A 24,666-nucleotide genomic window follows, 5' to 3' on the forward strand; every position below is an offset into this window, starting at 1 on the left:
AGCAGGTTACAAATCTATTCCTTAAGTATATTTCAAGTATTTCCGTTCCTGTCTCTCTTCTAAGACACTACTGTAGTTGAGGTCTCTGTCTTTTCTCCCCCTGACTACAATAGTTGGCTTGTTTCTGCTGTCCTTGAACTACTCATTAGTATCATATGGTGACTGGGTTTTGGGAGTTTTGGGGGGTGGGTTTTTTGTTTGTTTGTTTGTTTGGTGAACACTTGCCTAGCATTAAGTTACATGTGTTTTCTCTTTCAACCCTATCACTACCTCTTTACACACACACACACACACACATACACACACACACACACACACACACACCTATCATGTTTAATACATTTTAATTGTTCTCCCAAGTAAGCCTGAACACAGTGCTTTCTGCAGCATACAGGTATGTATGAGTGGGGTCTAAGAGTGTTTGATATTCTTGGTCTCACATTATATACAGAACTGGTACATTTATGCACACAAACATGTCTCTGGTTTACATCTAGCTCTGTGTACATGTTGGTCTTGTGCATGGATGAAGCATCCCTAAGTTCTAACAGCTAGATGTACCTAATAGGAAGTAATCATAAGAGGGAGAGGGCAAATTCCAAACAAGTATCAAATAAAATTAAGCATCCCACATACCACAGAAAATTTCTCTTTAGACTTGTGGCCTTTATTTAAACCATGTAGCTGAAGGAAGTTTGCTTCCACAAGTATAGCATGAAGTCTTGGGACTTCTGTGCTATTAGTAGCCCTTACCTAAAATTCCATAGTGTGACCTCATCCTGGATTCGCTGAAACCACTTGTACAAAACTGTCTGGAGATGTCACACACTTTGAGCATGGATGTAATACCCAAAACAAAAACCAACAACAACAACAAAACTCACACATATTACTGTTGTGATCCCTCTAAACTCTAACTGAGGTCTCCAATGTAAAATTCATAGCTTCTCAACATTCATCTCAAAATGAAAGAACAAAGTTCTTCTTCTCTTATTCCTCTAAAAGAAGAATCTAAGAAGTTCTGATTTGGAAAACCATCCCTTTCTGGTGAAATGCATGCTCTCCTATATTCTGTGTTATTTCTTTGACTCTTGTTTGCTTCTTTGTTCATTCGGCATCCAAATCAAGCCTCAGCCACTCCTACTATTGCCCACATTTCAGTAGCATCCGTGTTTCTACTGACTGTTCATCAGGGAAACGTCTCAACCACTCCCATGCTTATCATAGGGTGAATGGAGCTTCTATGTTGTTGAGTTATAACTTCAGATTTAGATAAACTGCAAACAAGTTAGGAAAGACCTCCCTGGAATATTTGCCCTCTCCACGTCTCTTTCTGAAATTTCCTATTAGCCAAGCCAAGAAACTACAATAACCCACTTGTAATGATGTAAAAGCTACATGTTTTTCTTTCTGTTTTATCATTTGTGACCCAAACACTTTGATATATTTGTTTTAGCAGTGTATCTGAGCCCCAGGCCATCAGGGCATAATTATAAAAGGGCACGAGCTGGAAGGGAAGAAGAGGGAAGGGTAAGGCTGGCTTTCATAATGAGGCAGTGGCTATGGGATATGAGAGTCCTAATTATAAATTATAATTAACCTAGGATTATAGAAACCATTAGGGGAGTAAGCAAGGGGACGAGTGTGTTTCCTTTTAGTGGCTGGTGTTATGGTGCTCTCTTGAATTTGTATCTGTTAGCTGCCCAAAAGAAACAAAGGAAAATATTCTACACTCAAGTCAAGTTCAGGGATAGCACTCCGAAAATAAGGAGGAAGAGTGGCCAGATATTTTGTGTGTGTGTGTGTGTGTGTGTGTGTGTGTGTGTGTGTGTGTGTGTGTGTATGCATGCATGTGTGTGTGCATATATGAAGTCAAAGATTATCAGAGTATCTGATGTAATTGTCCTATCTAGGGAGCATCGCAAGGAATGCCTAACACACTCTGTCCTGCTCTGGCCCTTTAAATGCTCGTGTTTCTAGGCTGGAACAATTTAGTAGCAAGTAAGATTCAGTTATCATGCTTGTTTAAGGACATTTTCATGGATCCATAATGCGGTCTGCAGGCATGCATCCATTTGGAGAGAGAGAATATATCGTGTTTACAGTGCCTGCACCAGCATATGTGGACATTTGCATTTGGAGATGAAAGTATATTCCCTCTTCAGCTGGAGTTTTACCCCTTGTTGGTACTGATTGGAGGCTGAGAGCTGGTTGTATGCAGAGCTGTGGAGCAGACGCTCTTTCCTCTTCTGGTGAATTCATGTTTTATATGTTTTACACCTGGATTTGGCACTTAATCGCCAAATAGATGCACAATGGGAAGACGTCAATCATTTTATGCTTTGAATTAATTTTTCATCCTGATTTTCTTGAAAAGGCATCTAACCTTTTGAAAGGTTTTGCAACCCATATTTCAACATGATGTGTAGAGCCATGCCCTGGGGATAATTAAATGCTAGGAATCTCGGTGTTTACCTGGGTGTATGGTGACGATTTATATACTAGAGAGGTCAGTGGGTTCCTGACACAAAATGAGGGATTTGAATGTACTGCTGTGGTAGTTTCAAGTATCACGATGGTGTTGTACCTGAAGCCCAGTACATAATAATATTGAATTAATTCTCCACCAGATATTCACTAGTCATCTTTGCTTAGAAATACCATGTTAAGGGGAGACAGTTTACATAACTGATAACTCAAAGGATAAGTGCTGGATTTGATAGCTTTGATCTGATAAAAAAAAATGAAATAGGAAAAGAGAACGATGCAATTCTGGATGTATTATTATTTGTGACATGGCTCAAGATGGGAGATCGTGAGGAGAGTGAAGATGACAGAACTGGTGCTAACCACGGTGACAAGAACTTGAAGAGCAGCCGACATGACATCTTTCCTATCATGCTGCTGAGAATGTCAGCTTTGTGAAGGACAGTGAGAAAACGGTTTGCCGAAAACTTGAAAGGTGGATTCCAGAGATGCCAGCCATGTCAGATGCAATATAGTCTGCTGTGGCTGCTGAGACCCACTTCTGCCTCCAGTGATGGCCTGCAGGTGGGAGAGCTTCCGGTCTTCGGCAAGGCTCCAAAAATGACTACACTTGACCTGCATATTGTCTCCAGTTCCCAGGATCATGATATACAAGAAGTGAGGTTAGCCAGTGTGCGGTTAGGTGGAACCAGAGGCCAGGGGCTGCTTACCGTGTGTGTCTGTGTGTGTGTGTGTGTGTGTGTGTGTGTGTGTGTGTGTGTGTCTGTGTGTCTGTGTGTCTGTGTGTGTCTGTGTTTGCATGCAAGTGTGTGTACATGTGTGGAGGGTTGCATACAAGTTCGTGTGTGTGTGTGTGTGTGTGTGTGTGTGTGTGTGTGTGTGTGTGTTCTAAAGTATCATTTAGAGTCTTATGCCTTCTATTTAAACCAGAGATGGGGGGAAGGAAGAAATGTGTCCTTTGTGAACTTACATTGTATGAGTGTCAAACCAACTCTGAAGTAGAGAACACAAAGAAAGGAAAAGGAAAAGGAACCAAAGAGGCCAGAGAAGAGCATGGAGCAGACCAGAGCCCTGGTTCTACATTTGAATGCCTGTGGGCTTTCAAAGTGCCCATCTAAGCCTTCACTGCAGGAAGACCTACCAGCACCTGTCAGAAGGATGGGTAAAATCAGAAGCGAAGAGTTACTGGCCTATGAAAAGAGTGTGGTCAAGACCCAGGTGCTGAGATCAGAGGATCTCACCTGCTTCTCCTCAACCTACCTTGCACTTCCTGTTGAAATTTCAAAGAGAGGATCTGGGTGGCCGAGCTGCAGAGTCCAGCTGAGATGTACGGTAGCTGAGAGATGTAGGAGTGGCCTTCAAGGAAACCCTTCAGCATTAATAATTGGGTAGCAGGTCCACGTGTGTTTCTTTTCTCTAAGTCCAGGGCAGTTAACAAGGCTGTGGGTACCTAAGCAGCTGTAACCTAGTGAGGTAGGGGATGGATAGTCATGCATTCTGTGTGAAGACATATCCCAGCCTGGGACTTTTGAATTAAAAGGTTAAAATTCTTTCTTTTTTCTCTTCTTTTTTGTAATTTACAAAGTTTGAAATATTGAGGAAGGAAAAGGGCACCACATAATTTTAAGAAAACTAAAGAACACTCCCCATGTTTCCAGGAAAAAAAAAAAAACAGAAAGTATAAAAGACTGTTCTCTATGTGACAGTAATACCACTCAGCTATTATGATTTGCTTTGCAGCTACCATTGTTTTCCTGGGACAATAGAAAGTACAAATACCCCTTTGGGAAGATAAGAACAACTCAAAAAGAGGTGATGTGCCTCTTATAATCTTTCTGTTTTCAAATCCATGTGTATCTTGGGGAAGTTAGGGACCTTGGATCAAAAGCATCCTGCCAAGCCCTTGGTGGAACGGCTCAGCCACTGAAGCACACTGTGAAAACAAAGCTAGGCCAGCACTGGGAAAGGGGAGACAGAAGATCCTCTGGGGCTTTGCTGGTTGGCCTAACAGTCCAGCTAAACAGACACATTCCAGGTTCAGGGAGAAAGTCTGTCCCAAAGGATGAAGTGGACAACACTGAGAATGACTGTGACCTAGCATCCATCATCAACATTTCAAAGTCATGCACCAAAACTAAAGCAGGAGAGCCTCCACTGAGGTCCTGTGTTTGTATTAGTTAAATAGGTAGGTAGGTAGGTAGGTAGATAGATAGATAGATAGATAGATAGATAGATAGATAGACAGACAGACAGACAGACAGACAGACAGACAGACAGACCAGTGGTCCTTAGCATATGCTTCCTGAACCAGTGGGACCACAGAACCCATTAGAACCACAAATTCTCAGATTCTATCTCAGGCCTACCAATTCAAGAATTCTGGATGAAGCCACATGATCTGGGTTGCCACAAGGCCTCCAAATGATGCTGAGGCACAGTCAGGGTCGAGAACCATAGCCCTGCTAAAAGCATATATTGCTTCTATTAATGATAATAATAATAATAAAAAGCTCCCACGACAGCAATACAGTGTAATGAACCAACATGCACACCTCACAAACCTGACAACTTGAGTTCAATCCCAAGGCCCCACAGTGTAAGGGCAGAACTGACTCTCAAAAGTTGTCTTCTGGCCTTTAGATGCACACCAGAGCCCATGCATGCACGCTCCCGCCCCCTTTCTCTCTCTCTCTCTCCCTCCCTCTCGCACATGCACTCACACATGTGCACTCACACACACATGCACACAAAAAATTAAAAATACTTTATAAGAGAAGATAGCACTCCCTTAAAATATTTAGCACAGATTGTTCTCTGAGCACTGCACCTGTGCAGTCATTACCAATGAACTGAGAAAGTCAATGGAAAAGAAAATGATGTTTGATTGACAGAATTTTATAAAATAATTGTCTGAAGCCAAACCAAAGTGACTTCTTAACTAACATTAAGTTTGGGGTGTTTAACCAACTGAGATGCAGAGGGTCTCTCACCAAGTTTGCCAAACACCATCTCTAGTCCCGATACCCTAAACATACATATCTGGTGGTTAAAGGACATTTGGATTTGCTGTCAAGCCGGTGCCTAGCCTTAGCACCTGGAGAGTTTTTCAGACTAAGGAGGCTCCTTTATTTCACTTATGTTAAAAGTGAAACTATACACACTAGCATGGGGTGATTAAAAAGCAAATTAAAGTGACTATAATTCAATAGTGAGATTAGCGGTGTTCCCCTCAGGGGCCATCAGGCAGGAAGTAGGAGCCCTCTGCTTCCCTTCATGTGCATCACAGAACAAAAGGCAGGAAGCAAATCCCAGTTTGCATATGTGATGTCTGCTAGTGCCCTTCCTGGTCAGGATTAGCTAAGAAGGTGAAGCATACCATCTAGTCTTTCAGTTTCTTATCATATCAGACTCAAGCAAAAATGCTGAGTCCCAGAAAGCTTCTTGAGCAAGGAGCGAATGTCTTGTTTGACCTCAGCTAGACACCGAACTAGAGACGTACCTTAGTAGTGGAATATTTGCCAAGCATGCATGAGGCCCTGCTCAGTCCTCAGCACCACTAAAAACACACAAGTAAAGAAATCACTAAAGGTGACAAACATCTCTGGGATGTCCATGCTGTTGGCTGTGATCCGTAAGCGTCTCTGTTAATTGTCCATTAAATCTAATAGCACTGGTTTCCCTCTGTTAGTTTCCTATTAAAATCGAAATGATTTGAATGGCTCCCTTTCCCCACAATCAAATATGTGGATGTACATGCCAATCACACGTGTTTAGTACTTTAGGAAGTTGGTTTTGGTGTAAATGAAATCCAACTGCAAGACTGAAGGAAATTCAGACTTTTAGCGGAAACAACGTGAGACATTATAAAAGACAGCTTAACAGGCATTCTGTGGTAGCCAGTAAGCTTATCCTGGGATTTAAGGACAGAACTAGGGACATTTCTTGTAAACCATTTTTAAGTAAATGTTGTGACTTGATCTTTGCCACTTGACAATATGAGCACACACTTAGTTAGCCGTTTCTTCTCTCTTCCTGTGATTTCAGAGGGCTACAGAGGAGAAGAAGAGGGTTTTACTCTTTGGGGATGACTTTTTTTTTTTTTTTTTTTTTACAAACTAAGGCAGAAGCCCTTTTAAAAATTTTGCAAATAGAGTACATTTATGATTTAAAGAAAAGGGAAGGTGATCAGTTAATCCCTGACAGATGTGTACTGCTGAGATTGCCAGATCTTTGTTTAGTCAGACTCGTGTAGTATGATAGGTTTTCCCAACTTCTGCTGCAGTTCTGAGAAGGCTCGTCATATGCATTTGTTTGGTCTCAAGATGACTGAGTTTAAAAAAAAAAAAAAGATGACTGAGTCATACAAACTGAGAAATGTTCCCATAGATGCTCAGTGGTGACACACCAACCTGCAAACTGGGCAGGCACATCATCACAAGCCACTAGAGATCTGGGAATGAGTCAGGTTGTCCTGTATCTAATTTGGTGAATAGAAATTTGGGCTATAATTTATACAACCTTGATAGTTCCAAAATAAATGGCCTGTTACAAATAGAGGAATATTCATGCACTCATTCGTGACTCAGAACTCAGAGATCACTGAGATTAAACTGAAATAATTTGTCTGTTGCCCCCCCAAACCTCCCATCCCTTCACCCCCCTCCCCTGCCACCAGGGTCTTTCTTTTATCGTAGTAGTTCACTGTGGTTTGACAACATCTGGGTCATCCTTTAGTTACTACTTAATTTACTTTTAACATTGCTTATTACAAATGAGTAATTTAATAATGAATAAAACAGACACTTATATGGTACCTGATTTTTGTAGGAATTTTCATAGTAATTGAAGAGCCTGTGAGACAGGTCATGCTAGCCAGAGATTTGGCCAGGTAAACACCCAGCTAAGGAAAAAGGTGTTGGTTGACAACGAAAACTAATGTCACATTTGAGAATGTTCAAGAGAGACCAGAAACCCAAACAGCATTGGAAAACTTCCCTAATCTTAAAAATGATGGAAGGGCCGGAGAAATAGCTCAAACAGTAAAGTGCTTACAGCACCAGCATGAGGATCTATGTGAGTCTTGTCCTCCAGAACCTACCTTTAAAATCCTGGAGCAGCAATGGCCACCTGTACCCCTAGCACTGGGGAATCTGAGACAGAGGAGCCTTTTTGGCCAGCCAGCAAACTGAAGCCAGATTCAGTGAGAGCTTCTGTCAAAAAAATTAACGTGGAGAGCGATTGAGAAAGGTACCAGAACCAGCTGGACTTAGCCTGTGAGCCACTTCACTGTTTCACAGGAAAGAGATACAGCTCTGCAAACACCCACTGAGTGACAATGAACACCAAACCATCTTCCACCTGAGAGTCCCACTCTGCACAGCAGGGCTTCCGCGGTCACATCAGTCACTGTGCTTGTTGCTTCTTCTTCTTCTTCTTTTTCTTTCTTTTTAAAATTAATTTATTCAGATTACATCTAAATTGTTTTAAAATATATTTTATTAATTTATTCATATTATATCTCAATTGGTTTTTTGTTTTTGTTTTCGAGACAGGGTTTCTCTGTGTAGTCTTGGCTGTCCTGAACTCGCTTTGTAGACCAGGCTGGCCTCGAACTCACAGCGATCCGCCTGCCTCTGCCTCCCGAGCGCTGGGATTAAAGGCGTGTGCCACCACACCCGGCCTTATATTTCAATTGTTATCCCATCCCTTGTATCCTACCATTCCTCCCTCCCGCTTTCCCCCTACTCCCCTCCCCTATGACTGTGACTGAGGGGGACCTCCTCCCCCTGTATATGCTCATAGGGTATCAAGTCTCTTCTTGGTAGCTTGCTATCCTTCCTCTGAAGCAGACAGTTTCCTCCTGGTAGAGATTTGATTTGGTGATGTCAGCATATGATGTCCCCATCACTTCATAGCGTGTCTTCTTTCAGGCCTGATGGAATTGGAACTGTGACTGTTGAAGAAAAAGAACGCTTTGAAGAAATCAAAGAGAGACTCAGAGTTCTGCTGGAGAATCAAATTACACATTTTAGGTAAGAATCTGTGGTTTAGGGGCCTATTGAGGTGAGAATGAAGATACATAAAAGGCTTCATTTCCCCAAAACTGTAAGTCTCTCAAAGACACATAAGATCATTAAAGCAAAATAGCTAAAGGAAAAAAGCTGACCAATTGGATAAGGCCCTCGTTAGCTACCTGACTAGGCATTCTTTGTTTGTTTGGTGTTTGTTTTGAGGCAAAATCTCACAGGCCAGGCTGATCTCAAATTTTCTATGTAGCCAAACACTACCTTGAAGTTGTAATACTTCTGCCTCCACCACTTGAGTGCTGGGATTATAGGTGTGCACCAACATATACCAGGTTTGATGCCATGCTGGGGATTGAACCCAGGAATTCAGGGATGGTAGAAAAAGCATTCTACCAACTGAGGTATATTTCCAGTCCCAAGTTTCAAGCTCATAAGTGCATTTTAGTTGCTTAAAGAACAAAGCTTTCCTTGTATGATCTCACTGATAACATCCTATAAGAAATTCAAGATTCTTCAAGGCTCTTAGATAAAACAGTTTTTAAATTTGGGGCCATAGTGAGTGGGAGCAAAATTAGCAATTTTCATAAGAAATTTGCCTTTCACCACTTCCACTTGCTGTGTGTATGGAAAGATGGAAACTTAGGTCAGCCTGGCAGGGGTGGAGGGTGGAGACTGGATGTTCCACAGCAGATCACACACTTGACCTTCACACTATGCAGTCCACTTCTCCTGTAGCTCATATGGCACATTTTTAACACTACAATGTTTGGCTTCAAACAGACCCTGAGGGGGTAACTTCAAGATAGTACTTGTGCTTCTAATAGCTCCCATATGCCAGTTTTAGCATTGGAGGCTTGAGAGATACTGGCTTTTATTTTTATCTATAAACCACTGTGTATGGTAGGTATAATCTCCAGTTAAACAATGAGTGGGCGAGGCTGGGAGACATAAGGACCATGCTCCCAGTCCCCCACTGTAGACTGAGTTTAAGTCATCATGTCCTCTACACTTCTGAGAAGTGTTTTTCAAGGGCTCTTGGCCACCAGAAGCCATTGATGGCACCTGTAGCAGTGCATGACATGTTTCTATCTATGCCATTGGAATTGTCTTTTTTATAGAGAACTCCCTATTGATAGACCTATTCCCATTAAAGGACCTTGACGAAGGTCCCTTAATTGACCATGTATTATAGGCAAAATGTATCACCAGTAGAGGAGACGATCCAATAAGAGTGGGGGAAAAAAGCCAGGCATGGTGGCATAAGCCTATAATCCCAGTACTCTGGTAGGCAGAGGCAGAGGCAGGTAGATCTCTGTGAGTTTGAGGCCAGCCTGGTCTAGAAAGTGAGTCCAGGACAACCAAGGCTACACAGAGAAACCCTGTCTCAAAAAAAAAAAAGTTAAAAAAAAAAAAAGGAGTGAAAAAACAATCCCCAAAAAGTTAGGCAGAGTCAGGAATTTTATCCCAAATGCGTGCCTGTTTCAACCCTTTAGGGATCTAAAGAAGTGTGTTGTGTTTGAATTCCAACTGGTTTTAACTCCTGATTTCCCGTGCTGTGCCCTGTAATAACAGATGAGGTCATGTTTTTGTTAACTAGTGTTTTCCTTCACAATGGAAATCCAAACTGCGCTCTGTGTCAGCACTCTGAATATTCTGTTCTGCTGCAGACATTTGCAGACTCCCTCTTCAGTCATTATTCACACATATACATATATACATTATATATACACATATATGGTGTGAACTAGGATTAGCATAAGACAGTGTGGCAAAATAAAAAGCATTTCCCGTTCCTCAGTAGAAGTTGCTATAGGAATCGAATTGCAGCATGTTTCCTGCTAAAATGTAATGGTGTGGGCAACCTGAAGAATTGTGTGTCTTTTTTTAGGTATTGCTTTCCATTTGGTCGACCGGAAGGTGCTTTGAAAGCTACTCTCTCACTCCTGGAACGGGTAAGAGGGACCGCGAGACATAAACAGGGACATGCCAATCACCGCAACCAAACATTACAGTTGTTGGATGACCTCATTCGTAATTTTCAAAGGGTTTGTTTATCGTTCATGAAATACCAGAATAAAAGTGAGGAAACTGCCAAAAATCCAGAAGTTTTCTTTTCAGATTCCCAGCTAGTTATATTGAAGAGTCTCTCTGGGCCTCTCCCTGATGCCTGCACAAGCTTTGCCACCCCAGCTGTTCTGGGTTTCTTTCTACCCACGGGTTTTCACATTAGTCAGCATGAAGGATTTTACACCTGAAGTCTTTGAGAAGCAGAAATGAGTAACACATTGATTTGGAACTTAATAGTCTCCTTTCCTCCTGCCTGAAGGTTTTGATGAAAGATATTGTCACTCCAGTACCACAAGAAGAGGTCAAAACCGTCATCCGTAAATGCCTCGAGCAGGCTGCTCTGGTCAACTACTCACGCCTGTCTGAGTATGCCAAAATTGAAGGTAAGGCTTCTGTCTTCCACTAGCTTTGAATTTAAATTTTAGTATGCCTCCCTGGGGAAAATCTGCCTCTTTTCTTGATGGACACCAGAAAACAGTGGGTCCATCTGACTACATTAGGGTAAACATTTGAAATGTGGGAAAGTGCCTTGGCTGTGGCCAAATAAACAGTCAAAAGGCAGGACACAGGCTCAGGAGACTGCCTTTAGACGGAGCCAAGATTGAGTGAGGGACAGTGTGTGATCACTACGGTCCTTCCAAGAGTTTGTGTTGCTCTTAACCGTCTTCTCTGAGGACAGTGTTTGCCTATGATGGAGCGGGGTTGTATTGTTACCTTCTTGAAATAGAGAAAATGGAAGCAATCTGCTGCCCGCTGCAGGTTTACTGTAGTAGGACAACAAGAGTCAAATGATGCAACACTCAGGTTCGACCTAACTCTTCCTTGTGCCTTAGAAGTCTCTTGTCTTTAGGGAACATTTCAAACTTGGTGGCAAGGTAGTATGGAACCATCTCCAGGGCCTCCAAGTTAACTCCGAGCTTCATTATTTCTTGTTACTAGGGACAGAGGAGGTATATTGCTACTGCCATCTAAAAATGTAGGGAAGCAGTCATTGATGACTACATAATTAAAAGGCACTTGGAGTAAATGCAACTCAAGAAGCTATGGTTCTTTGGGACCTATTCACTCTCAAAAGGCATTAATCACTTTTCATTGTTACCCCCGTTGGCTGCTATAGGGTGATTTGAAAACCACACCCAACCTGACCAGTGGTGTAAGTGTATACATGTGGAAGTTTTGTGTGCAAGGCTTGATGTGTCCACACTCCAGAATCTTATGTTCTCTCTCACACAAAACATATGACACCTGAGTAAAGCAGGCAAGGGCACATTGTCCACCTCAGGACATGAGCCACAGGAACAGCTCACTAGCCCACACACGCCATCACATACACTGCCAATGTCCTGTTTCCTTAGAAAATTAGCTGACAATCATGTTAAACTCCCAGTGTTCTGTATATTACATGTCTTCCTCCCTCTCTCAATTTTGTCTGTGTGACAATGCAAATTGTGTACCAGTGGTAATGAGTTCATTGTTATGCATCCAGGGAGAAACACTTAAGAATTGGGCACTAGAAGGGTGTTTATCAACTCTTGACTTGGTAATGAGTGACAAAAATAGAGGAACGAGAAGGGCTTTATTAGCAAATCGTTGTTCCAGCATTCCCAGCCCAGGACATGATGATTGGTTGGATTGGGTAAAGTCAACCATGAAACTACTAATCCTAAAGCCAGAGATGGGATGGAATATCAAGAAATGGAATGTCAGGTCCATGGCTGCTGCCTCATAGGTCTTGGTCCAGCTATTATTGCTAGAGTCTTTTGGTAAGATCTGCTCTCTTCTTTCAGATAAATAAATTTATTTAAAAAACCAAACTTTGCGATCTGTAAGTAAAAATGCATTCATTCCTGAAGTAGATCAGCCGATCTGTAGTCTCCTTCTGTGCCTCAATTCTTCTCGGTTGTGTTAATTATCTTTTGCACTGTGACTTTTAGGTCTGGGGATTCTTTGAAGAAACCAATCTTTTTATTCCAACTCTCTTTTCAGAGAAGTACCTCATTCCACACTACTTGCTCTCTTCTGCTTTTCTCCTTCCTTGTCCGTGATTGGCTCAGCCACTTTTTGACACAACCACTGCAAAAGTGGCTGAGACACCAATTTCAAAGCATGCTGGGATTGTTACTTCAGACAACCCCACATTCTCTGGCTGCATGTGTCAGGGTTTCTTCCATGAACATAGTCCACGGGAGGCTGGGATACTGCAGCTTCAAAGATATTACTACCAGACAGCTTTCTCTGAACAAGGCTCAGGTCCTACCCTCAGAAAAGAAATCCTCCATATTTTTTTTCTTTTTACACTTGAGCCTCTCTGACCATTATCAGCTTATCTATGTGAGAATTTTGGAAAGAAGTTGTAGTAATATTGCTGGAGACTATGTTTATGAAGAAATACCTCGAGAGCCTTAGATACTAAAGTCTGAAATCCTTAGTATCTTGGAGCCTTAAGTCAATGAAATTCTGTCTCCCTTTTACCCATGATGTTTTTGGTCATTGTACTCCTGCCAACGGCTCTAAAGAGACGTGTAAAATCATGGTCACAATCTCTCTCGTGGCTCATGGCATGCTGAATGGTTAATCCAGTAGTTCTCAAATTTCAAAACTCCTTTTCCTTTTATCCTGTGTTTATCCCAAAATACTCTGTGGCTATTTTCCCTTGAGCTAATGTAACGTTTTCCTCTAACCTATGACCTTTAACCTCTTTACCTCTGACCTAAGCCTCTTGCATGCCCAAATCCTCTTTTATAGGGAAAAAGAGAGAAATGTATGAGCATCCTGTCTTCTGCTTGGCCTCCCAAGTGATGGATTTAACCATTCGTGAGTACCTACCACCTCCTCACCATGCTGTCTTCACTCTTTCTGTTTCCATTATTTCAAGAAATCCAGATCCAAACCAACTCACTCTCCTTGCTTCAAGTTTTTTAGCATTGGCTTGTCTGTTGGTTCTGTCTGTGAAACCCAGTGTGAGAAGTCCAGTCACTTTGTATCAGCCTAAAACAGGTTAGACAATTAAGCCATTTGTTTGTGATAAACTCAGATTTGTCTGTAAGTTTTTTCAGTTATTCTGTCTGTGACCTGAATGCATTTTTACTTTGCTTGTGTGTAACCCTAATCTGTAAAGTACTTGTCACTGGTACACAATCTAAAGGTAGCAGCTAAGCTGGGGAGCAATGTACTAGGTGCAGGAAAAAGAACATTTGAGGCAAAGTCATGCCTTCTTTATCCATGTTTAAGATGTCAAACTACAATGGGTATGAGATCATGCAAGGTGGTCCGTACTCTGAAAGCTAGATCTTCTGTGCTTCCTATCTAGTCTCTCTCAAGCTGGGAAGTTTTCCTCCTTCTCTCTGGAGAGTTTGATTTGCCCTTGTCCTCAAAGCTCTGGCTAGAACATATGACTTAATTGTCATTTGAAGAATTCATGTATGTTTCATAGCTTGATTTCACATTAAACTTAATTTACTAATTTTCTATTTGTGCAGCATTTTCCACATCTGTGAAGGAGCCCTTTTTTTGCTGGCCCCCAAACTTTGGGGCGGTGGAAAGCCAAGGGCAAGCTCTTCTGTTCTATATCATGTATCACGCATAAGTGGGGGGCATTTTGGTCCACTTGCTCATTAATCTTGCATATGTGTTCTTGTTTCTCTTTCTCTTCTCTCCTCGTTGTGCTTTCTCTTTCAAATAGACAATCAAAAGGATGCAGGTGAACTGATTGATTGTATATGCCTTATCAATTACCAGGACTGTTGAGTTATATTCAGTTTTCTTTTGTTTTTTCTGTTTTTGTTAAGTAGCTCCTTAAAGTATGTGCTCCGGGAGAGCGGTGCGGAGTCACAGTAATACTTAAGGAGTTAATTTGTGCTGTCTAAATGCATCTCATGCCCACTCTCTGTTGGCCTTCAGGGAGCGGCATTTCCATAAAGGTGTGAGTTTGGAGGAACAAAGTTCTGGTCTGCTGCAGAACTTCCTTCATCCTTGGGTTCAGGGTCGAGTGATTTGGCCTCATGTGTGTGTGGTGTTTTGTTTTGTATTTTTAAAGATACTGAACCAACTGAATCTTCCCTCTCATTTTTTTCCTGTTGTTTGCCCTATGGAGATATTTCTGTTCTTTGATTAGTGTTTATTGGTCAGGAGGAGGAAGTGCCGTCCGTGTTGTGCTTGTATGTACTGTGTGGTAGGTGGGCTCACCAAGCAGGAGCTGTTGGGAGAAAATTCTCTGGCTTTTGAATTTGTCTTCTTGTTTCCTCTCAAAATGTATGAGCCTATTTAGGTGAAAGCAACAAAATGAGATATTAATAGATGTATAATATTGGCCAGTGTCTTTAAGAGCTAGAAGATTCCATAAAGATTTCTCACTTAATCTCACATAACAGTTGAACATTAAATACATTTCCATTAAACTGTCACATGTTCTAAATCAAACAAGCACTGGGGAAGTCAATACCATCTTTGCTGTTTTGCCTCCACTCTTGGCTAAATACTTGCATAATTTCCTGAGCACCATAGGGACTGGACTCTTAAATAAAACTTTGTTCTTTAAATGTGCCAAAGAATTGCAAAACTTGTACAGATACCCTTCTAGATGGGGAATAGATATAGTTATAGGTAAGTGGAAGGAAGGGAAAAGCAGAGGTGAGGAGGAAGAAAGGAGAGGGGAGGAAAGAAGAGAGGGAGGAAGGAAGGGACATAAATAGCTAGGTATATACATGAATAAATAGTAGGGTATTGGATAGACAGAGAGTAAATACCCCACCATGGCCTGGACACTGTGCTGAGAACTTTACATGAATGATCCAACTGGATCTTTACCTTAGACTCATAAACATGGCTCCACCATTGCTCCGCTTACAGCTGAGGAAGCTGTTTCAGGAGGATGAGTGACTTTTTTAAGCAGTACTTCAACTCAGGTCTGAACAAATGCAAGTGCTATGTTCTTGTCTCCTTTTACCATGCAGACCATAGAAATGGTAGGCATTTGGACAGTAGCTATTCAGTGAGTGGAGGGCAAAGCTACCTATAGCTTTTTTAATATAGGAAGGACAGTCCCATCCAGGATCAAATAGTTGCCCAAATCTTTTCATTGTGAATTCTTTCTGTGGGTGTTTGTACTTATGTTTTTTCTCCAATTGATAGAAGCCTTCTAGAGCAGGTCAAATCCCAGTAAAGTGCTTACTGTTCATGTATAAGAGCCCCAATTCAGATTCCCCATCACCCATTTAAAAAGCTATACATGATAACATGTGGTTGTAATGCAGTGGGGGAGGTGAAAATGTTGTGATTACTGGCTCTTGGTACCCAGCCAGCCCAGCTTCCTCAAGGAGTCGCAAGCCAGTGAGAGACCCTGTCTCAAAAAAGGCAGAGGGATGACATCTAAGGTTTACTACTAGACTTTTCACACACACACACACACACACACACACACACACACACACACACACACTTTATATAGGAACTTCTAGAGTCTGTGCTGTGGATTCCATGTCTTCTGAAATATCTAGTTAAATTCCCACTGGTCTAGGAATTATTGAAAGAGAAAGAGATAGTGAAGATTGCAGTCTTAGAAGACCACAGTGTAAAGCCAGTGGCCCTACGTCTCCCCCAAGGAACCGGTGAGGATGAGTTATGTTGCTCACAGATCCATAATGTTTTAGAATGAGGAGTGTCTCTTACTTCATGTCTTATACATTAGGAGTTAAATGTCTCTCTTCCCATCTCTTTTGTTTCCATGGTACCTAAATAAATGAGTTTCTAAGTCCCAATTCTGTGAATAGCACCTGATTTATACTATACAAACAGTGAGGAGGATGTGGAAAACCACATGTATTTCCCAGACTATAATCAAGAGGGATTTGGAATAAAGAGAGGGTGTACTAAAGTATGTTATAAATCAATGAACATAAAGCCATATCTATTCTACCAGAAAAAAATGCCTCTATGGGTGATAAACTGTTCTTCTCTGAAGATTAATAGCATGCTTAGAGGCTGCATGTATAGCCCACTTAATCCCCACAAGAATTCCAGGGTACGAATGCTTTATTGCCATGTTTCATTGGCTCTGAAATTAGAACACTAATCTTAAGGTATGCCACTAACTTACCAAGAAGAATATAAACATGTTCACAGCCAATGGAGGACACACCACAAAACATGATATGCATCCAGATTTCTGAAACAGTCATGTGCTTTGAGCAGAAAATGAGATAAGAGATTGGTTTTCTGCTCATGGAAATCATTTTGATTGTAAGCTTTGGTCTCTGGTGTCCAAGCCATCTATCTGTCCAGCCCTGTTCATGGAAGTCTAAGAGCAGAAAGTTGTTGAGCAACATACTCAGAGATAATAGACTGGGTAGGTGCAGGGTCGAAACTTAAACAGGAGCCCTTCTAATCCTGCAAGGCATGCTTTCTGCTTCTGCACTATGAACTACTTGTAATTGGTTAGCAGAAAAATTGTAAGATCATCAAGTGGCTTCTCATGGAAGAAATAAACATATAGGAAATTATTAGATAAGCCCAACCCTCATTTGGCAATCCAAGGGTCAAGTTCTGGAGAAAAACACCAAAATTTAAGTGAACAAAGTGGTCATTCTCAACTCTGCTGTCCCAGACACTGTCAAGACTTTTGTTTCATTTGAAAAAAATAAATGGCGCTATCCACGGTTTATTGATGATCTTGTACTTCCAACCCTGCTGATATTATCCAACAGGCAAGTGTTTGACTCACAGGACTGCAGATCAAAGGAAACACTGCCTAGAACCAATCTAAATACTCATTCAAGTCAGATATTGAAATCCTGTGTTAACATCACATCTCTTTAACTGGTGAGATACGACTTTCATTCTCTGTAAGAAATGTTACTCCCCCAAAAAAGAGAGCTTTAAGAAGTAAAGCAGAACTGGAGAGATAGCTCAATCAGTAAAGGGCTTGACTTGTACGCATGAGGACTTGAGTTCAATCCTCAGAGCTTCCATTTAAAAGGAAGGGCATGGTGGCACATTCCTATAATCCCAGGACTAGAAAGGCAGGGACAAATGGATCCACAGGATTTGTCTGCACAGCCAACCTAACCTATTTGGCAAGTTTCAGGCCAATGAGAGAACCTATATCAAAGAAAATAAAAAGATTAATGGGACTTCTAAGGAATTACAACCAAGGTTGACTTCACATGAATACACACACACACACACACACACAAAGCCCCACACAGTTTTCAAATAAGGGTGTTAACATTGGTTCATAGTAACCACCCATTATGATATATATAAATATATATATGAATGTATATGTGTATGTATATCAACTTAATTGTTTATTACTTAAAAGGCTACACTTCCATATGTGAGTCTACTTTTTGATTTCAGCAATGGAACATAAGACAATACTGCGTACATTTTTATCAAGATGAATCCCCAGGAATCTTGTTGAAATGTGGTTCTGATTGAGGGAGTACATGCAGAGCCTAGGAATCTGTGTTTCCAGTCAGCTCTCTAGTGAAGCTACAGCTACTGATCCACGAACTATTCTTCATATATTAGGGATATATAAGAGAAATTATATTTTTAATCAAAACCCTAAATAAGACATTACAATCTAGTCGAGAATCAATCAAACTCACAATTCTTAGTTCTGTGGGATACCTTGATGTTCCAGGAACTATCCAGGTCCCAGGGTACTATGCAATAAACAATGATAATGATAGTCCCACCCTCAAGTAAGCTAGCACAAAAGTAAAAAATAAGGTAGTGGATCAAGCAATTGCAGTCTGCTGATGATAATAAAGAGGAGATTCAAGATGCTGCAAGATTACAGTTCTACAGGAGGCTGCCCAAGCTTTTTCTCTCTAAGCAACTGCATGAAATTTTAGAGAAGGCACTTAGTGCTCACCTTAGGTCATATGGGACAGAGGCAAAGATGGCTCCAAAGGAAGAATAGAGAAAATGATTCTGGACCCACCTATCAATCTTTGTTAAAATTCTAGTTGAGAGATGGAATCTTCTGAAAAGGGCAGAGATTCAAGGGATCCACTTCTATATCATGGGCAATGTCACTAAAGAAATAGTGTGCTTTAACCCTGTGATCTTTAGTTCATATAATCATCATTACAAGGAAGCAGAGCACCTTGCAAAACACTTCGTTTAACTAATAAACTTTGTCCTTCTCGGGTTTTTATCCTTTCCCCTCCCCCCAATCATAGCAACCATCTATAGACTAGGTATTTTCAGTAAAGCATGCTACAAGTTCTGGCACCTTCCTCAACACATCAATGGCTGGAACTTGGTAATGAGTGGGTTTTCCATCAGTTATATCTGTCCCTCGTTTGATATTTCAGGGGCTGGCAGTTCTTTTGCTGGAACCAGAGATGGTCAGGTTATTTAAGGGCTAATTGGAGTGTCTCTCACTCCTGGATGCTTCTCTTCCTTGGCTTAGCTATGCATGCAGAGGAATTCTCTCTCTCTCTCTCTCTCTCTTTTTTTTTTTCCTGCAGTCACATTTAACTCTCTTTCTGGAAGCCAAGTAGAATTAATTGTGTAAACATGAGCAATGGTAATTGGGTAGCTGAAGTTGGAAACCAAGGTATGATGTTTTTGTTTTGCTCTGTGAGGAAAAAAAAATAGGGAGCTTGTTTTTCTATGGTGGCAAACCTTACTGTAAGAATTCTGGACAGACAGTTGGCAGGAGGGAATCCATTTACAAACCCCTCCCCAGGACTCATTGAGCTGAACGTGTTTGGTGTCTGATGCCTCACAGGTTACAGCCCCAGACTTCTCCGTGTTGTCCTGAGCACTGGATCAAGCATTTTGATACACGTGATCAGTTACTAAGTGTAAATGAACAAGGAGTTTCCCTGAGAGTTACACACTAAGGTGCAAACCTTCGCCCCAAGAGCCACGAAGACGTGTGATGGAGATGTTCCCAGCTTTATAGAATGCTGTTACCAAAGTGGTTTTTAAAAATAATGAAAGGACCAGCCTTTCTTAAAATAGCTATTATTTTAAAATGACTTCTACAAATTCTGTGAACATACACTCTCTCCCAAAGAATTCAGATGAAGAGAAACTGATAAATACTGTTTTTTAGTCATGTGCTCAAAACACTGAGGTGGTCCAGGAAGCTCAGGACCGCCCCCCCCCTCCCAAGGCTTGCTTTTAGTAGGTAGATTTGCCAGAACATGGTATTGTTCATAGCCTTGCTCCCTCTCTCTATTAATGTCACTAGAATCCCCTTTTCTCGGCAAAATCTATTTCCCCAATTGAGAATTCAAGCAAACCCAGAAGCAAACTTGGCAAAGGAGTGTGTCCCTCTCGCCACACAGATCACTTTCTAAACCAGAAATATTCGAGCGGAGCAGGTCCAAGGTTAATGAGACACTCATTAACGAGGGAGAACTGTAGACGCTGCTGCTGCTGCTCTGCGCTTGTGTGGAAGAAGAGACTATTGTCGCAGGATGTTTGCAGCACTGATACTGTAAACCACATGACAGATGGGTCAAGTGCTGATTACGGTACTCTAACATTTGGGATAGCGAGTAACATATTCGATAAGCTGGCAAGTTCTTATATATGATTCAACCCACAATATAAAAGCCACGAGAATTCCAAATTGAAAATAATTAAATGAGCTGGAAACAATCAGATACCACACATTTCCACCACCCCCCCCCAAATGACAGATTTTGACATGTTGAAATTCCACAAAGGGAGCACGAATATTCCCTAGCTTACTTGAACTAATGACGGCCTTTTATCTGTTTTTGCAAAGCAATTAGCTTCAGCCTTCTTGCACTGTAGAGGTAACAGTGACCACTTGTAGGCACTTTTGACTTGAGGGAGGCTTATCCCATACCTTGTTTGGTTTGTTCTCGTCAGCAACCCTGTCAGATACAAAACGAAAATCCTTAACTCTATCTCATTTATATGAAAAGAAATACAAGCAGAGAGGGTACAAAACTAGTTTAAAAGTGAGTAGCCTGTGGAGGATGAGAAATCCACATCGCCAGCCATCCATGCAGCATACTTTGTTTCTGGTCACTGGTCACAGGGAGAATCAGTTAACGACCAGTGCGGGTTCGTGTTCTTTGTGATATCAAAATACATCCTTCTTTCGGTCAGTGATGCAGCGGATGTCATTCATGTTTGTCCATCCCGCTGGAGCATCGGGTGTTTGTATTCAGCCTCTGAATGTCTGGGTAGGGGTGTGTTGAGCTGCTGGTAAGACTCCTTGTCAAATCCCACCACACCTCCAGGACACTGAGGTAATGGCAAGGGAGCTGCGTCTCCTGCCCGCTGTCTGTCACGTTCGCTGGTCGGGTGTTCTTTCCAGAGTTCCTTGTCTTACTTGTCACTCTTCGTGAAAGTCACTTTGTCTCTTTACTTTTTTTTTTTTTTCCTGTTTCTCTCCACCTACCTGAACAGCTCCCCAGCCAGCTCCTGAGCCTCCTCCTTTACTCAGGCAATTGCAGACCAGCATGTTATATCAAAGGCTCAAAGGCATGCCTAGGCCAATACCAAGTACTGTACACTTCTATCTTCTGTCACTCGGCAGCTTTCTAGTTTAGTTGGCTTTTCTGTTCACTCTTGAAATTCTGTTTCAGTTTGGAATACTAAGCTGAGGCTCAGGCTCTCAAGTGTGATGTTGTAGGTTTTGAGATACTCGGAAGAGAGCATTTATTTCCAAATGTCCACATTTTTTTTTTGTCTAGCTATGTCTGACATATGCAACATTTTCAAATCTCAATGTCAGCACAAAATAACATTGTTGTTGCATAACATTTTGCATGACGGTTTTTCTATGTTATGAGCTTCAATTCTGTTGAATGAAATGTTTCCTAACTATACTGTATATTTTCAGTTCTTTTCCATCAGTGCTCCAGCTGCTGCAAAATTGGGCCTGGGGTAGGGATATCTCAGTACATTTCATAACATTGGAAGCGACCAAGGAGACTGATCCATTTCTAAACACAAGCCTCTTCTTGGCCTCTGGGAAAGGGGTTGCTAAAGGCCTTTACACAGCATTTTCTTTAAAGACAACATCTTACAGAGTTAATGGATAGTATAGTTTTTGTCATTTGGTTAGCAAATCTGCTGTTTAAATGAGTAGGAAAGCAGTGGCTACGTCCCACGGAAGTGGCTTAAGCTGCAGTAATAGAGTCACAGCTATATGGAAGTTGGGTTACATTGGTTAACTGACAGTCGAATATTCTAGATTAAAGGCTCCTAACCCACTTATTTCAGTGGTTGCATGTTCAAGTCAAATTGCACAAAGTTTCATTAAACATACTGTCTGTATATATAATACACATCAGGCATACACATATCTGTGTACATATGCATACACTCATAGAATGACTGCATGCACATGTACATATTATGTGTATCTGTTGCCGTTTCTTGTAGTCAATCTAAAAGTCTTGCATTTAAAAAAAAATCTTCAGGCAGTCCTCACTTAAGCATCTTGGATTTCATAAAACGTAAAAAACAAAACAAAACAAAAAAAAACATTTGTACTTCTTAGGTAAATGTGAATAAAACTACTGGTGGGAATTATTTTATTTCTGTCTCAGATGTCACATACAGCCAGAATTCCCTAGACTTGGTGAGCGTTCCATCCAAAAGGACAATGCTCTCTGTTTTGAAAGTGAGAGATTTCAAAGATGTGGTCCAAGTGGGATTTCCTGCAGATCTATATAATGTGCAGGCTTGTCTGGTTATAAGAAAATGTGTGTACGTGTGTGATGTATGTGTGTGGATGTATGTGCCGAATGGGTAATAAGCACAGGATGAGGAATTTGCAAATTGATGTGTAAATGTGAATATCAACTAATAAAAAGTAGCCACCTGTGCATATTTACTCTCAAAATGCAAATACTTCACTCTATACATATTACCCAAACATATATACACAGTATGTTTGTAGAAATGCTGGAAGTCTATTCATGAAATTCTGATAGTCTATTTATAAAAATTACAAACAGGCCATGTGTCCCTAAAACATAGAAGTCGATTTTGCCTCTCTTTTTTTCCCCCTCCAAGAATTTTCACTCTAGACCAGTCCATAAGCTGTTGCCACTCAACCTCCCATATCTGTTGACTGGATATTGGCTCTCCCTTGCCTAGCCTGCAAACCTCCCCAAAGTCCTACCTTCAGGCTCCAACCAGTTCCCACTACCTTCCCATTTGGCTGTGGTGGAGATAAAGATGATTTCACTGACCACATAGAGAAAGCCCATCTCCTCACCGACAATTATCTAGTTGAACTAAAACTTTAAAACCTGATCATCTTACTCTGTCCCATTTGTCAGTGGTAGCTCCCAGAGGATAAAACACTTCTTTCTGCGTAGTGTTTTAGTGGCTTTGTTTTCCATTATTAAACTCTAAGTACTAATGAATACTAAATTCTAAATACTACTTTCACCTAAGAAGTGTCTCTCTTTTAAAATTAGACATTTTCTATCCTTATATTTAAATATGCCTACTCCAAAACCAAGTTTGTATGAAGTTTTAAGAAACTCTATTTAGTGCTACGGATACAATTCAATAGTAGAAAAATCGCCTAGCATTTTTGAGGCCCTTGGTCCAACTCCCAGCCCCATAAAAAGGGGAAGAAAACTATGCAGGGAAATTATATTTAGTGAAACACATTCTGACTCCTAAGCTATGCTGATTCATCCAAAAAATGACACTGTGCGCACGCACAAGCTCAACTCTGAGCAGGCGCATCGAAGGCAAGAGTTTTATTCTTGTTAAAATACTGGTTATATCAGCCATGGACACACACCACCAGCTCCCCCAGAAATAACCTATCTCCAACACCCTTTTAATAATTCTGTCCTAACTTCTACATATGTACCCCCTCCAATGTTTAGTTTTTCCTTTCATTCATCTTTTCCCCCCGAGTGACTTAAAACAAAGAGGCCTTTGAAAATATGCATTTCAAAGTGAACATTGTTGGACCCAGGCAACACGCAGACCTGCAATGAAAACAGTGCTGTCCTGGTGAACCGTTAGTGACCCACGTGAAAACAAACACTGCACCGATTAACAGGAAGCCTGGGGTCTATTGCCCTATTTCAGGTTGGCGGGGCACAGCGTACAGAGTGCTATGAGGTAGTCCACGTGTGCTGTCTTTAAAGAACGTGTGTATAAAACATCACTAAATTGACATGGGCCGCCCTAGACCTCACATTAGCTTTGTCTGCAACTCGGAAGCTGGAGCACTGTCATAATGACAATGACAATAAGGTGGTTTTATGGTTTGCTCACTTAACATTTGCATGAGACTTTTTTTTTAAATGATAACCATTCAGAATTTCTCACCTACTAGTTCTATTGGCCACAAAACTAGCCTGCTGCTTTCGGTGAATCTTACCACAAATTCTTATACTCCAGAAAATGTAGGCCGCTTAATCACTCCTGCCAAAAAGCTCGAAGACACAATCCGTCTTGCTGAACTAGTCATTGAAGTCCTTCAACAAAACGAGGAGCATCACGCAGAGGTGAGCAGGCTCAGCGGGAGATGTCACCGTGTCCCTTAGCTGAGGTCCCAGCACTGTCCGCACCCACCTGGTTGTGAATGAGATGCCTTAACTCACACTTTCTTTTAGTTGGGATGAAGGAAATGAAGGTAGACATTTTGGAAGGAGGCGTCTTTAGAAGGTTGTCTAAATAACCAAGAGGTGGTTGTATGTTGTGCATTTCAGCCTAAGTTTTCAGATGTTTCTCTGAACACAGGACTGAGGTGAGTGTAACACAAGGGCTTGGTGGCGTCTGGCATGCACAGATCCGTCATTGAGACATACAGAATATTTTTTGGGTCTTTGTGGTTGTTTTGTGGCAAGCACTGTTGTTTTGATTGGTTATTTGGTGTGTGGCCCACAGGTCATCTTTTTTTTTTTTTTTTTAGTTTTTTTTTTCTTTAGTTTTTTTCTTTGTATCTTACTCTGCTTTACAGTGCTTTTCTTTTTTTAGCCTTAGATTGTCCAGGTTGCCGAGCACAGTGTCAGAGACAACAATAGGTCTATGTTGTTTGGCTTGTCATTTCTGTGACACAAACCGAAATAAACACAACTTCCTTCATTGTATCTTTACAAGCCAC

At 41.3% G+C, this 24,666-nt stretch overlaps 1 protein-coding gene across 10 annotated transcripts in view; it reads left to right on the top strand.

The window, feature by feature from the left end:
• The window catches only part of CADPS (calcium dependent secretion activator), a 438,873-nt gene that overhangs the window by 314,170 nt on the left and 100,037 nt on the right, over positions 1-24,666 (top strand). For 5 of the 10 annotated variants that reach the window (XM_084795416.1, XM_084795414.1, XM_084795422.1 and 2 more), the window contains 6 exons: positions 8,418-8,519; positions 10,402-10,465; positions 10,840-10,963; positions 13,326-13,394; positions 14,263-14,280; positions 23,961-24,067. In XM_084795416.1, coding sequence (XP_084651542.1) covers positions 8,418-8,519; positions 10,402-10,465; positions 10,840-10,963; positions 13,326-13,394; positions 14,263-14,280; positions 23,961-24,067 — 484 coding nt within the window. The remainder of the gene's footprint in view (positions 1-8,417; positions 8,520-10,401; positions 10,466-10,839; positions 10,964-13,325; positions 13,395-14,262; positions 14,281-23,960; positions 24,068-24,666) is intronic. The other 5 variants (XM_084795417.1, XM_084795419.1, XM_084795424.1 and 2 more) reach the window with 2 other exon arrangements.

This window comes from Acomys minous (assembly GCF_964271855.1).
Source record: "Acomys minous genome assembly, chromosome: 9".
NCBI lineage: Eukaryota > Metazoa > Chordata > Mammalia > Rodentia > Muridae > Acomys > Acomys minous.